The 13212-nt window shown below is 54.3% G+C and overlaps 2 protein-coding genes across 5 annotated transcripts in view; one reads left to right on the top strand and one right to left on the bottom strand.

Annotated features, from left to right (window-relative positions):
• The window catches only part of mymk (myomaker, myoblast fusion factor), a 130273-nt gene that overhangs the window by 66152 nt on the left and 50909 nt on the right, over positions 1–13212 (bottom strand). The gene's annotated exons all lie outside the window — the stretch shown is intronic.
• adamtsl2 (ADAMTS-like 2) overlaps positions 5302–13212 on the top strand; it is a 122051-nt gene continuing 114140 nt past the window's right edge. For 2 of the 4 annotated variants that reach the window (XM_038781865.1, XM_038781864.1), the window contains exons 1-2: positions 5308–5387; positions 9190–9307. In XM_038781865.1, coding sequence (XP_038637793.1) covers positions 9191–9307 — 117 coding nt within the window. In that variant the 5' untranslated portion in view covers positions 5308–5387; position 9190. Of the gene's footprint in view, positions 5388–9189; positions 9308–10850; positions 10927–13212 lie in introns of all 4 variants that reach the window. The other 2 variants (XM_038781866.1, XM_038781867.1) reach the window with 2 other exon arrangements.

Here is a 13212-nt window from a genome sequence, read left to right as displayed (position 1 = left end):
TCTGTGCACAGTGAGGGTCTGGGGTCTGGGGACAGGGTCTGTGCACAGTGAGGGTCTGGTGACAGGGTCTGTGCACAGTGAGGGTCTGGGGACAGGGTCTGTGGACAGTGAGGGTCTGGGGACAGTGAGGGTCTGGGGACAGGGTCTGTGCAGAGTGAGGGTCTGGGGACAGGGTCTGTGCACAGTGAGGGTCTGGGGTCTGGGGACAGGGTCTGTGCACAGTGAGGGTCTGGTGACAGGGTCTGTGCACAGTGAGGGTCTGGGGACAGGGTCTGTGGACAGTGAGGGTCTGGGGACAGTGAGGGTCTGGGGACAGGGTCTGTGCACAGTGAGGGTCTGGGGTCAGTGAGGTTCTGGGGTCTGGGGACAGGGTCTGTGCAGAGTGAGGGTCTGGGGACAGGGTCTGTGCACAGTGAGGGTCTGGGGTCTGGGGACAGGGTCTGTGCACAGTGAGGGTCTGGGGACAGGGTCTGTGGACAGTGAGGGTCTGGGGACAGTGAGGGTCTGGGGACAGGGTCTGTGCACAGTGAGGGTCTGGGGACAGTGAGGGTCTGGGGTCTGGGGACAGGGTCTGTGCACAGTGAGGGTCTGGGGACAGGGTCTGTGGACAGTGAGGGTCTGGGGTCAGGGTCTGTGCACAGTGAGGGTCTGGGGACAGGGTCTGGGGACAGTGTGGGTCTGGGGACAGGGTCTGTGGACAGTGAGGGTCTGGGGTCTGGGGACAGGGTCTGTGGACAGTGAGGGTCTGGGGTCTGGGGACAGGGTCTGTGCACAGTGAGGGTCTGGGGTCTGGGGACAGGGTCTGTGCACAGTGAGGGTCTGGTGACAGGGTCTGTGCACAGTGAGGGTCTGGGGACAGGGTCTGTGGACAGTGAGGGTCTGGGGACAGGGTCTGTGCACAGTGAGGGTCTGGGGACAGTGAGGGTCTGGGGACAGGGTCTGTGCACAGTGAGGGTCTGGGGTCAGTGAGGTTCTGGGGTCTGGGGACAGGGTCTGTGCAGAGTGAGGGTCTGGGGACAGGGTCTGTGCACAGTGAGGGTCTGGGGACAGGGTCTGTGGACAGTGAGGGTCTGGGGACAGGGTCTGTGCACAGTGAGGGTCTGGGGACAGTGAGGGTCTGGGGTCTGGGGACAGGGTCTGTGCACAGTGAGGGTCTGGGGACAGGGTCTGTGGACAGTGAGGGTCTGGGGTCAGGGTCTGTGCACAGTGAGGGTCTGGGGACAGGGTCTGTGCACAGTGTGGGTCTGGGGACAGGGTCTGTGGACAGTGAGGGTCTGGGGTCTGGGGACAGGGTCTGTGGACAGTGAGGGTCTGGGGTCTGGGGACAGGGTCTGTGGACAGTGAGGGTCTGGGGTCTGGGGACAGGGTCTGTGCACAGTGAGGGTCTGGGGCCTGGGGACAGGGTCTGTGGACAGTGAGGGTCTGGGGACAGTGAGGGTCTGGGGAAAGGGTCTGTCCACAGTGAGGATCTGGGGACAGGGTCTGTGCACAGTGAGGGTCTGGGGTCTGGGTACAGGGTCTGTGCACAGTGAGGGTCTGGGGTCTGGGTACAGGGTCTGTGCACAGTGAGGGTCTGGGGTCTGGGGACAGGGTCTGTGCACAGTGAGGGTCTGGGGACAGGGTCTGTGCACAGTGAGGGTCTGGGGACAGGGTCTGTGAACAGTGAGGGTCTGGGGACAGGGTCTGTGGACAGTGAGGGTCTGGGGACAGGGTCTGTGCACAGTGAAGGTCTGGGGACAGGGTCTGTGGACGGTGAGGGTCTGGGGACAGTGAGGGTCTGGGGTCTGGGGACGGTCTGTGCACAGTGAGGGTCTGAGGAAAGCTTGTTGCTATCCACCATGTCCATACCTCTCATAATTTTGTAGACCTCAATCAGGTCCCCCCTCAACCTCCCTCTTTCCAACGAAAACAATCCTAATCTACTCAACCTTTCTTCACAGCTAGCACCCTCCATACCAGGCAACATCCTGGTGAACCTCCTCTGCACCCTCTCCAAAGCATCCACATCCTTCTGGTAATGTGGCGACCAGAACTGCACGCAGTATTCCAAATGTGGCCTAACCAAAGTCCGATACAACTGTAACATGACCTGCCTACTCTTGTACTCAATACCCCGTCCGATGAATGCAAGCATGCTGTATGCCTTCTTGACCACTGTTGCCACCTTCAGGGTACAATGGACCTGAACTCCCAGATCTCTCTGTACATCAATTTTCCCCAAGACCCTTCCATTGACCAGATAGTCCGCTCTTGAATTTGATCTTCCAAAATGCATCACCTCACATTTGCCTGGATTGAACTCCATCTGCCATTTCTCTGCCCAACTCTCCAATCTATCTATATTTTGCTGTATTCTCTGACAGTCCTCCTCGCTGTCTGCAACTCCATCAATCTTAGTATCATCTGCAAACTTGCTAATCAGACCACCTATACCTTCCTCCAGGTCATTTATGTAGATCACAAACAGCAGTGGTCCGAGCACGGATCCCTGTGGAACACCACTAGTCACCGTTCTCCATTTTGAGACACTCCCTTCCACCACTACTGTCTCCTGTTGCCCAGCCAGTTCTTTATCCATCTAGCTAGTACACCCTGAACCCCATACGACTTCACTTTTGCCATCAACCTGCCTTGGGAAACCTTATCAAACGCCTTACTAAAGTCCATGTATATGACATCTACAGCCCTTCCCTCATCAATTAACTTTGTCACTTCCTCAAAGAATTCTATTAGGTTTGTAAGACATGACCTTCCCTGCACAAAACCATGCTGCCTATCACCGATAAGTCTATTTTCTTCCAGATGTGAATAGATCCTATCCCTCAGTATTTTCTCCAACAGTTTGCCTACCACTGACGTCAAGCTCACAGGTCGATAATTCCCTGGATTATCCCTGCTACCCTTCTTAAACAAAGGGACAACATTAGCAATTCTCCAGTCCTCCAGGACCTCACCCGTGCTCAAGGATGCTGCAAAGATGTCTGTTAAGGCCCCAGCTATTTCGACCCTCGCTTCCCTCAGTAACCTGGGATAGATCCCATCCGGTCCTGGGGACTTGTCCACCTTAATGTCTTTTAGAATACCCAAAACTTCCCCCTTCCGTATGACAACTTGACCGAGAGTATTTAAACATCCATCCCTAGCCTCAACATCCATCTTGTCCCTCTCCTTTGTGAATACCGATGCAAAGTACTCATTAAGAATCTCACCCATTTCCTCTGAGTCCACGCATAAATTCCCTCTTTTGTCTTTAAGTGGGCCAATCCTTTCTCTAGTTACCCTCTTGCTCCTTACATACGAATAAAATGCTTTGGGATTTTCCTTAACCCTGTTAGCCAAAGATATTTCATGACCCCTTTTAGCCCTCTTTATTGCGCGTTTGAGATTCGTCCTACTCTCCCGATATTCCTCCAAAGCTTCATCAGTTTTGAGTTGCCTCGATCCTATGTATGCTTTCTTTTTCATCTTAGCTAGTCTCACAATTTCACCCGTCATCCATGGTTCCCTAATCTTGCCATTTCTATCTCTCATTTTCACAGGAACATGTCTGTCGTGCACTCTAATCAACCTTTACTTAAAAGACTCCCACATTTCAAATGTGGATTTACCCTTAAACAGCTGCTCCCAATCCACATTCCCTAGCTCCTGCCGAATTTTGTTATACACTGCCTTTCCCCAATTTAGTACTCTTCCTTTAGGACCCCTCTTGTCCTTGTCCATGAGTATTCTAAAATTTACGGAATTGTGATCGCTATTCCCAAAGTAATCACCGACTGAAACATCAACCACCTGGCCGGGATCATTCCCCAATACCAGGTCCAGTATGGCCCCTTCCCGAGTTGGACTATTTACATACTGCTCTAAAAAACTCTCCTGGATGCTCCTTACAAACTCTGCTCCATCTACGCCTCCAACACTACACGAATCCCATTCAATGTTGGGGAAGTTAAAATCTCCCATCACAACCACCCTATTGCTCCTACATTTTCTATAATCTGTCTGCATATTTGTACCTCTACTTCATGCTCGCTTTTGGGAGGCCTGTAGTAAAGTCCCAACAATGTTACTGCACCCTTCCTATTTCTCAGCTCCACCCATATTGCCTCAGTGCTCGAATCCTCCATCGTGCCCTCCTTAATCACAGCTGTGATATCATCTCTGACGAGTAATGCAACTCCTCCACCCCTTCTACCTCCCTCTCTATCCCTCCTGAAGCATCTATACCCTGGATATTCAGTTGCCAGTCCTGCCCTTCCCTCAACCAAGTCTCAGTAATACCAATAGCATCATATTCCCAGGTACTGATCCAAGCCCTAAGTTCATCCGCCTTACCTGCTACACTTCTCGCATTAAAACAAATGCACCTCAGACCACCTTTGAGTTCATCATCTCTTCCCTGTCTACTCTTCCCCTTAGTCACATTCAGTTTATTGTCTCGTAACTTACTGGCTTTAGTTGCTGCTTCTTTACTGACCTGCACAGTGAGGGTCTGGGGACAGTGTCTGTGGACAGTGAGAGTCTGGGGTCTGGGGACAGGGTCTATGCATAGTGAAGGTCTGGGGATAGGGTCTGTGCACAGTGAGGGTCTGGGGACAGTGTCTGTGGACAGTGAGGGTCTGGGGTCTGGGGACAGGGTCTGTGCACAGTGAGGGTCTGGGGATAGGGTCTGGGGACAGTGAGGGTCTGGGGACAGGGTCTGTGCACAGTGAGGGTCTGGGGACAGTGAAGGTCTGGGGTCTGGGGACAGGGTCTGTGCACAGTGAGGGTCTGGGGATAGGGTCTGGGGACAGTGTCTGTGCACAGTGAGGGTCTGGGGACAGGGTCTGTGCAGAGTGAGGGTCTGGGGATAGGGTCTGGGGACAGTGAGGGTCTGGGGACAGTGTCTGTGCACAGTGAGGGTCTGGGGACAGGGTCTGTGCACAGTGAGGGTCTGTGCAGAGTGAGGATCTGGGGTCTGGGGACAGGGTCTGTGCACAGTGAGGGTCTGTGCAGAGTGAGGATCTGGGGTCTGGGGACAGGGTCTGTGCACAGTGAGGGTCTGTGCAGAGTGAGGATCTGGGGTCTGGGGACTTGGGTCTGGGGACAGTGAGGATCTGGGGATAGGGTCTGTGCAGAAGGGGGCGTGGCCCGTGAGGGGCGGAGCCTGGGGGGGGGCGGGGGCGGGGGGGGGGGGGGGGGGGGTGGGGGGGGGGGGGCGGGGGGGGGGGGGGCGGAGCCTGGGGGGGGGCGGGGGGCGGGGGGGGCGGGGGGGGGGGGGGGGGCGGAGCCTGTGGGCGGGGGGGGGGGGGGCGGAGCCTGGGGGGCGGGGCCAGCTCTATAAAGCCGCGCTGGGAGCGGGCGGCGCGCGGCGGCGGTTTGGTGTCCGTGAGGCGGGAGCCGGGCATCAGGTAACCTGGTAACCGGAAAACCGGGCGGCAGCGGGTAACCGGGAAACCGGGTGGCGGGTAACCGGGAAACCGGGTGGCGGGTAACCGGGTAACCGGGCGGCGGGTAACCGGGCAGCGGGGGGAATAATGATTAACTCCTGATGTCACTTTCCCCGTGTTTGACTGAACTTTCCAAATGCTGATTCCTGTCATCTTTGTCTTTAATTAACCGGATAATCCGGATCTTGTCTCCCCCCGTCCCCCCCACCCTGCCCCCCCCCCCTGTCCACCCCCTCCCCCACCCTGCCCCCCCCCGTCCCCCCCACCCTGCCCCCCCCCCCCGTCCCCCCCACCCTGCCCCCCCCCGTCCCCCCCACCCTGCCCCCCACCCCCCTCCCTCCCCCCCGTCCTCCCCACCCCCCTCCCTCCCCCCCCGTCCCCCCCACCCTGCCCCCCCCCCGTCCCCCCCACCCTGCCCCCCCGTCCCCCCCACCCTGCCCCCCCCCCCCCACCCTGCCCCCCCGTCCCCCCCACCCTGCCCCCCCGTCCCCCCCACCCTGCCCCCCCCCCGTCCCCCCCACCCTGCCCCCCCGTCCCCCCCACCCTGCCCCCCCGTCCCCCCCACCCTGCCCCCCCGTCCCCCCCTCCCTCCCCCCCCCCGTCCCCCCCACCCTGCCCCCCCCTGTCCACCACCTCCCCCCCCCCGTCCCCCCCACCCTGCCCCCACCCTGCCCCCCCCGTCCCCCCCACCCTGCCCCCCCCCGTCCCCCCCACCCTGCCCCCCCCCCCCGTCCCCCCCACCCTGCCCCCCCCCTGGCCCCCCCCCGTCCCCCCCACCCTGCCCCCCCCGTCCCCCCCACCCTGCCCCCCCCCCGTCCCCCCCACCCTGCCCCCCCCCGTCCCCCCCACCCTGCCCTCCCCCCGTCCCCCCCACCCTGCCCGTCCCCCCCACCCTGCCCCCCCCCTGTCCCCCCCACCCTGCCCCCCCCGTCCCCCCCACCCTGCCCCCCCCGTCCCCCTGCCCACCCTGCCCCCCCCTGTCCCCCCCCACCCTGTCCCCCCCCCGTCCCCCCGCCCACCCTGCCCCCCCCTGTCCCCCCCACCCTGTCCCCCCCCTGTCCCCCCCACCCTGCCCCCCTGTCCCCCCCCACCCTGCCCCCCCCTGTCCCCCCCCCCGTCCCCCCCACCCTGTCCCCCCCTGTCCCCCCCTCTGTCCCCCCTGTCCCCCCTTCCCCCCCCCCTGTCCCCCCCCCTCCCCCTCTGTCCTCCACCCCCCCCCCCCCCCCCCCCCCCCCCCCCACCACCACCCCGTCGGACAGGGCGGCGGGACTGGGGACGGGGCGGTGGAATAAACTGTGCAGGGTTAATATGTACAGAGATGCTCTTTCTCAGCTGTTAGTAACAATGATGGTTTCTCTGCTAATCAGCAGGGTTTGCTTGGTGTTTAACATGCTACATCAACACAGTCTGCTGACAAATTCATAGAGGGGGACATTTTAAATGTGTCGTAAAAAATACACAAGGGGCTGGAGTCTCTGAGGCTAAGTGTTGGCCCCAATGGAGCATATGTCGTGTTCCACAACGGGCAAAATCCTCACCGATTCCGGTGCCGGTGAGGGGCTCGCACTGGCGCCACGTGGAACACTTACAGAATGTGCGGAAATAGCCGGAGAATCACCGGGTCCCGGGCTGCACGTGCACAGGGCTGACCCACACCATTCGCTCCAGAAAACATGGCGGCAGCCATGCTGGATTGCGTACCTGCCCACCCCGACCCCACAGCCCACCTCCTGGCCACCCCCCAGCCCTAGCCAAAGTGGCACGGATCGCGGCCAAGTGTGGCTTCACTGGACACTGTGTGCAGCCAGTGGCACATTGGAGGCACAGCATCGTGGGTAGGCTGGCTAATGACGTGCCAACGACTTTGCGACTGCACGCAGCACGCGTCCCGATTACGCCGATTTGGAGGGGGCGGAGAATCACAAACTGGCGCCTGCCCTGATTTCTGAGTCGGGAACCATTCTATGGCCGATCGCTGTTCTCGATTTTGGCGTTGGGTGAAGAAGAATCCTGCCCAAGGTTTCTGGGTAGCACATGTGCGAGTGCAGAAATCCAAATACCTTTCGGCACAAGCAAGTCAAAGAATAATGCACTAAAATCTACTGGATTGATGTATTAATGCAATAAAATCTGCTGTTTAATGAATCTGTAGAGTAATATTCAATGGAATAATGTTTCAGTAAACACTGAGATGGTGCACTGCTAACAAGAGTCTAGTGTCTCTACCAGGGTCTCATGTGAGTCATGAAGAGTTAACCACATTGTTGTGGGGTCAGATATAGGCTAACCTAGCAAAGGCTGGCACCTCCTTCCCCAAACAGTGTGATGAACTGGATGGCTTTTGCAGCAGTCGTGTAGTTTCATGGTCACTGTTAATTATGCTAGTTTTCCGTTCCAGATTTATTTAATTAACTGAATTTAAATTTCCCATTACATATTCAATCTATCTGGAGGCCGGATCGTTCTCTTCGACCTCCTCAGCTCTGGCGGTGCGGCCGGCACAGTTGTTGCAGGTGGTGACTTCAGGGGCGTTGTGTCTGGAGCTTGAGCCTCAGTCCGGGGTGTCAGAGATGGTTGGGGTGTGGGGGTAGGCAGGGGGGTGATGGGTGGCGGCAGTGTCGGCACGGGACAATACAGGAGACCCAGGGGAGCATACTGAGGGGGGGGGGTTGACAGGGGAACCAGCTGGCACCAGGTCCTGTAGAGAGACCGTATCTTGCCATCAGTCCTGGTGGGCGATATAGGCATTCTGGGGGTTGGCGTGGAACAACTGGACCCTCTCGAACAGGGGGTCAGTCATATGGCTTCTTGTGTGCCTCCAGAGAAGGACTGGTCCCGGAGTTGTCACCAAGGTGGAAGCGAGACCCCGGAGTTGGACTTCCTGGGGAAGATAAACAAGCGATTGTGAGGGGTCTCGTTCGTGGCTGTGCAGAGGAGCGATCTGATGGAGTGGAGGGCGTCGGGGTGGACCTCCTGCCAGCAGGGGACCGGGAGACTTCTAGACCTGAGGGCCAGAAGAACGGCCTTCCATACCGTCGCATTCTCCCCCTCCAGTTGCCCATTTTCCTGCGGGTTATAGCTTGTAGTCCTGCTCAAGGCGATGCCTTTGCTGAGCAGGTACTGACGCAGCTCATCGCTCATGAACGATGTGCTCCGGTTGTTGTGGACGTAAGCGGGGAAACCGAACAGTGTGAAGCTGTGTCGTGCCTTTATTACAGTGGCCGAGGTCATGTCGGTGAAGGGGAAGTGGGAGTACTCATCGATGACGGTGAGAAAGTATATATTCCAGTTGGTGGAGGGGAGGGTCCCTTTGAAGTCCATGCTTAAGCGCTCAAAGGGCCGGGAGGCCTTTACCAGGTGGGCCTTGTCTGGCCGGTAGAATTGCATTTGCACTCCGCGCAGACTTGGCAGTCCCTGGTCATTGCCTTTACCTTCTCGGTGGAGAAGGGCAGATTGTGGGTCTTAATGAAGTGGGTAAGCCGGGTGACCCCTGGGTGACAGAGGTTATTGTGGATAGCCTGAAGTTGGTCATCTTTGGTGCTGGCGCATGTGCCGCGGGACAGGGCATCTGGGGGCTCGTTGCGCTTCCCAGGACGATACTTGATCTCGTAATTGTAGGTGGAGAGTTCGATCCTCGTGTGTGTGTGTGTGTGTGTGTGTACTATATATGCAAATGTACTTGATTATGTAATACCTTTCCTATTCATTTAATTTGTTTGCAAATCATTAAACTTTAATTAATCTTCTGTTTGCTTCCTTCCAGTATGACTTTAGTGAACTTGAATTCCAAAGGTTCTTTGGGTTGGGATGCAACTGTCTTCATGCACTGTCTGATTGCTGTTGCGTTATTTATTGAAAATGTTCCTGCTCTGACATTATATGTGAGTATGAAGTCCATGTTTCCTAGTTTTATACTTTTACATTATGTCCGTTATGGTTTAAATCTTTATTTTCTTTTTAGTTCTTCAGGTAATTGTGTTTTGGACAAAAATGCATCCCATGAGGGGCATCGGAACTGTTACCTGTGAGAAAACAATTAATACAACTCTGCTCATTTTTGCTGTCGCCAGGATTCTGGTTTGTCATGAGCAGTCTTTTCATTTTAACAACTGATCTGCCATATCTGGAATCTGCTGGTCATTTTCTAAATAAAACATTGTTTATTGCAGTCCCTGTGGAAAAGCAATTCATTTTTCTGTCTAGTGTTTTTTAATATAACATTTTCCCCAAGCCTGTGGGGAGTAGCTCCCTCAGACAGCATTGTTAGGATTTGGAATGTACTTCTGAAATAACTCGCCAACTTACTTTATTACAGTTTTAAGTAAGATGGGGATGGAAGAATATTTCGGTGGATGATGGCTAGGTTATGTGTGCCTCTTAGGTTGTGGTTTAGTGTTAATGTGCCAACTACTTAGCTCACATTTTTTGGACTCTTACTTGCCAAAATATTTCCGCTTTCTGCTTGTGTTGACCACTTTCAGACTTTTAATAATTCTGGTTATGTCTTAAATGACAGCTCAACTACGGGACTGAATGTTTTCTGAAACCAAATATTTGTTAAGGTTTGACTTCAGTTACAAAGAGATAACTATTGAGATGTCTGCTCGAGATGAAATATGTTTGCAACCACCCTGAGCAAATTGCCTGAACCCAGCTGTGCCCTGTAGACTGCTCGCAAACAACCCAGACACTGGGCTACATTATTTTATTCCTCTTGTATGATTTTATTTGTTTTTATAAAATTTAGCATGAAGCAGGAATTGCTTCTTTAGTTAAATATTAAACATAGAAAATAGATGCAGGAGTAGGCCATCCAGGGAAGGGAAGTCTGGAGAATGTTTACTGTTCAAACTGCTGGCGTTCTCTGCTGAAAAAGATAGAAGCCTGAAAAGACAGCTTCCTAATTATATTGGGTGATGCAGTGAATAAACATTTGGTGTAAAGTTAACGGTGGGGGCTGGGGAAGAGCTGTTTTTGCCCTAGAACAGAACAATTCATTTAAGTGGTTTGGAGGAGTGTTTATAGCAGAGGAGCTAACCTGCAGGCACATCCTGCCTGAATGGAGTAATTCCAGGACACACACCATCCTGTTCCTGTAAACTACAAAATGTAACTTCTTTTTCAACAAATATACTGTACATCTTGGACCCTATATTTTGAAGCTGTTCCCATGATCAAAGAACTGAGCAGCTGCATTTGGTGTCCTGGTTCAGTTGAAGCTATAATAGAAACTATTGCTAAAGTCTAGAGTCATACAAGGTGAAGGAATGTTCCTGTGCCAAAGGTGGAAGTTCCTGCCATGGAATTTGTTTTGATGATTTGGTGCAGAGGCAAAATCAAAGTTAAACTGTACCCAGAACACCTGCCAATGGCCAGGGTTTAATTTTAGATTTAAAAAAAAAACCCATCTGTCTCATTTTGTAGCAACAAGCAGTCTCTCATGATGCGAAAGATGCAGAACATTGTTGTAGGACCAGGAAAAGAAAACATAGCTGTTTGTGTAAGTACCAGTGAGCGAGATTGTGAGAGATTGCAAGAAGAATTTGAAAAATTGGTTTACTGTTTGAGTGCAAAGTGGGTTTCTGAATAGGAAACAGGTTTTAGAAGAGGGATTCTTGGGCAAATATGAGTGATCATGTTGGAGTTGTCTTTTTTTCTTAATTATTGCTTTTATTTTTGTGTTCTGTTGTACAACTGTACCTGACACATTTCCTGAGCAGCAGGAGGAGCAGAGGACCTATTAATTAATTGACTATCAAGTGGTCAGTGGTGTCCCTGTGGAAAAGTGCCTGGATGCCAATCTGATGAAGACTTGCAAGTCTTCATATTATATTTTGGGCAGAGAGTGGGGATAAAGGGGTGTTTTTCAGGATGGCAGCTGGTGACTAGTGGTGTACCTCAGGGGTCTGTGCTGGGATCACAACTTTTCATGATATACATTAATGATCTGGAAGAAGAAACTTGAAGGCACTGTTGCTAAGTTTGCAGATGATACAAAGATCTGTCAAGGGACAGGTAGTATTGAGGAAGCAGAGGGGCTGCAGAAGGATTTGGACAGGCTCGGAGAGTGGGCAATAAAGTGGCAGATGAAATACAATGTGGAAAATTGTGAGGTCATGCACTTTGGAAGGAGGAATTTAGGCATAGACTATTTTCTAAATGGGGAAATGCTGAGGAAATCAGAAGCACAAAGGGACTTGGGAGTCCTTGTTCACGATACTCTTAAGGTTTACGTGCAGATACAGTCGGCAGTTAGGAAGGCAAATGCAATTTTAGCATTCATGTCAAGAAGGCTAGAATACAAGACCAGGGATGTACTTCTGAGGCTGTATAAGGCTCTGTTCAGATCCCATTTGGAGTATTGTGAGCAGTTTTGGGCCCCGTATCTGAGGAAGGATGTGCTGGCCTTGGAAAGGGTCCAGAGGAGGTTCACAAGAATGATCCCTGGAATGAAGAGCTTGTCGTATGAGGAATGGTTGAGGACTCTGGGTCTGTACTCGTAGGAGTTTAGAAGGATGAGAGGGGATCTTATTGAAACTTACAGGATACTGCGAGGCCTGGATAGAGTGGACGTAGAGAGGATGTTTCCACTTGTGGGAAAAACTAGAACCAGTGTACACATTCTCGGACTAAAGGAATGTATGCCCCTATTCAAAAAGGCAACGGGCGCAATTCTCCGCAACCACGATGGGTGGGAGAATAGCGGGAGGGCTGCTCCCGCACCTCCCGCTATTCTCCCCCCCCCCCCCCCCCCCCCCCCCAAAAATGGCATGTCCGGTTTTGCGACACGCCGCTCGGAGAAACGCGGCGGCGGCCCGCGATTCTTCAGCCCGGATGGGCCGAGCGGCCTGCCGTTCCTGACCTGTTCACGACGACGGCAACCACACCTGGTTGCTTCCGTAGTGAACATGGCGCGCCAGGTAACTGTGCCACAACCGTGCTTGGGAGGGGACGGGCCCGTGATCGGTGCCCACCGATCGTCGGGCCGGCGTCTCAAGGGGACGCACTCTTTTCCCCTCCACCGCCCCGCAAGATCAAGCCGCCACGTCTTGCGGGGCGGCTGAGGGGAAAGACGGCAACCGCGCATGCGTCGGTTTGAGCTGTCCAACCTGCGCATGCGCGGCTGACGTCATTGGGCTCCGCTGCGGCGTCATTCTTGGCGCGCTGGGCCTTGAAGCCAGGGACAAGGCCCGGCGGCCGAGTTTCCCAGTACAGCCCTCCTATCCCCCTGGGGAGGGGAGAATAGGGGGCCGGGAGAGGCTTCCGACGCCGTCGTGAATCTCTCCGGGTTTCACGACGGCGTTGGACCTTGCGGAGAATTCCGCCCAATAAGTAGGTAACTATAGACCGGTTAGCCTGACCTGTGTTGAGGAAGTTGCTGGAATCAATCATTGAGGAGATGACTGAACATTTGAAAAGACAATGCTCAATCCACCATTGTCAGCATGGTTTTATGAAGGGTGAGTCATGCATGACAAATGTGCTTGAGTTGTTTGAGGATGTAACCAGCAAGGTGGATAATGGGTGTCCTATGAATGTGGTATATCTAGACTTCCAGAAGGCGTTTGGTAAGGTGAACATTGCAATAATGAGGGCAGCTTTGCCGCATCACATCTCCATTCTCTGAAGAAGCTTTGTGCTATGTGACTAGTTCCTCCTGTGGGTCAAAACGTTCTGCTGTGCAGAGTTGTCCACCATCAGTGGGGCACCCATGGCGATTTGATCTTCCAAGTGGAGATCAGTGATTGAAACTCCTGTGCAAAAGTAGCCTCGCGGCGCAAGTGCT

The sequence above is a fragment of the Scyliorhinus canicula genome, chromosome 21 (genome assembly GCF_902713615.1).
Source record: "Scyliorhinus canicula chromosome 21, sScyCan1.1, whole genome shotgun sequence".
Classification (NCBI taxonomy): domain Eukaryota; kingdom Metazoa; phylum Chordata; class Chondrichthyes; order Carcharhiniformes; family Scyliorhinidae; genus Scyliorhinus; species Scyliorhinus canicula.
Note: the sequence above shows the minus strand (reverse complement) of the source record. Positions and strands in the feature narration are given on the sequence as shown.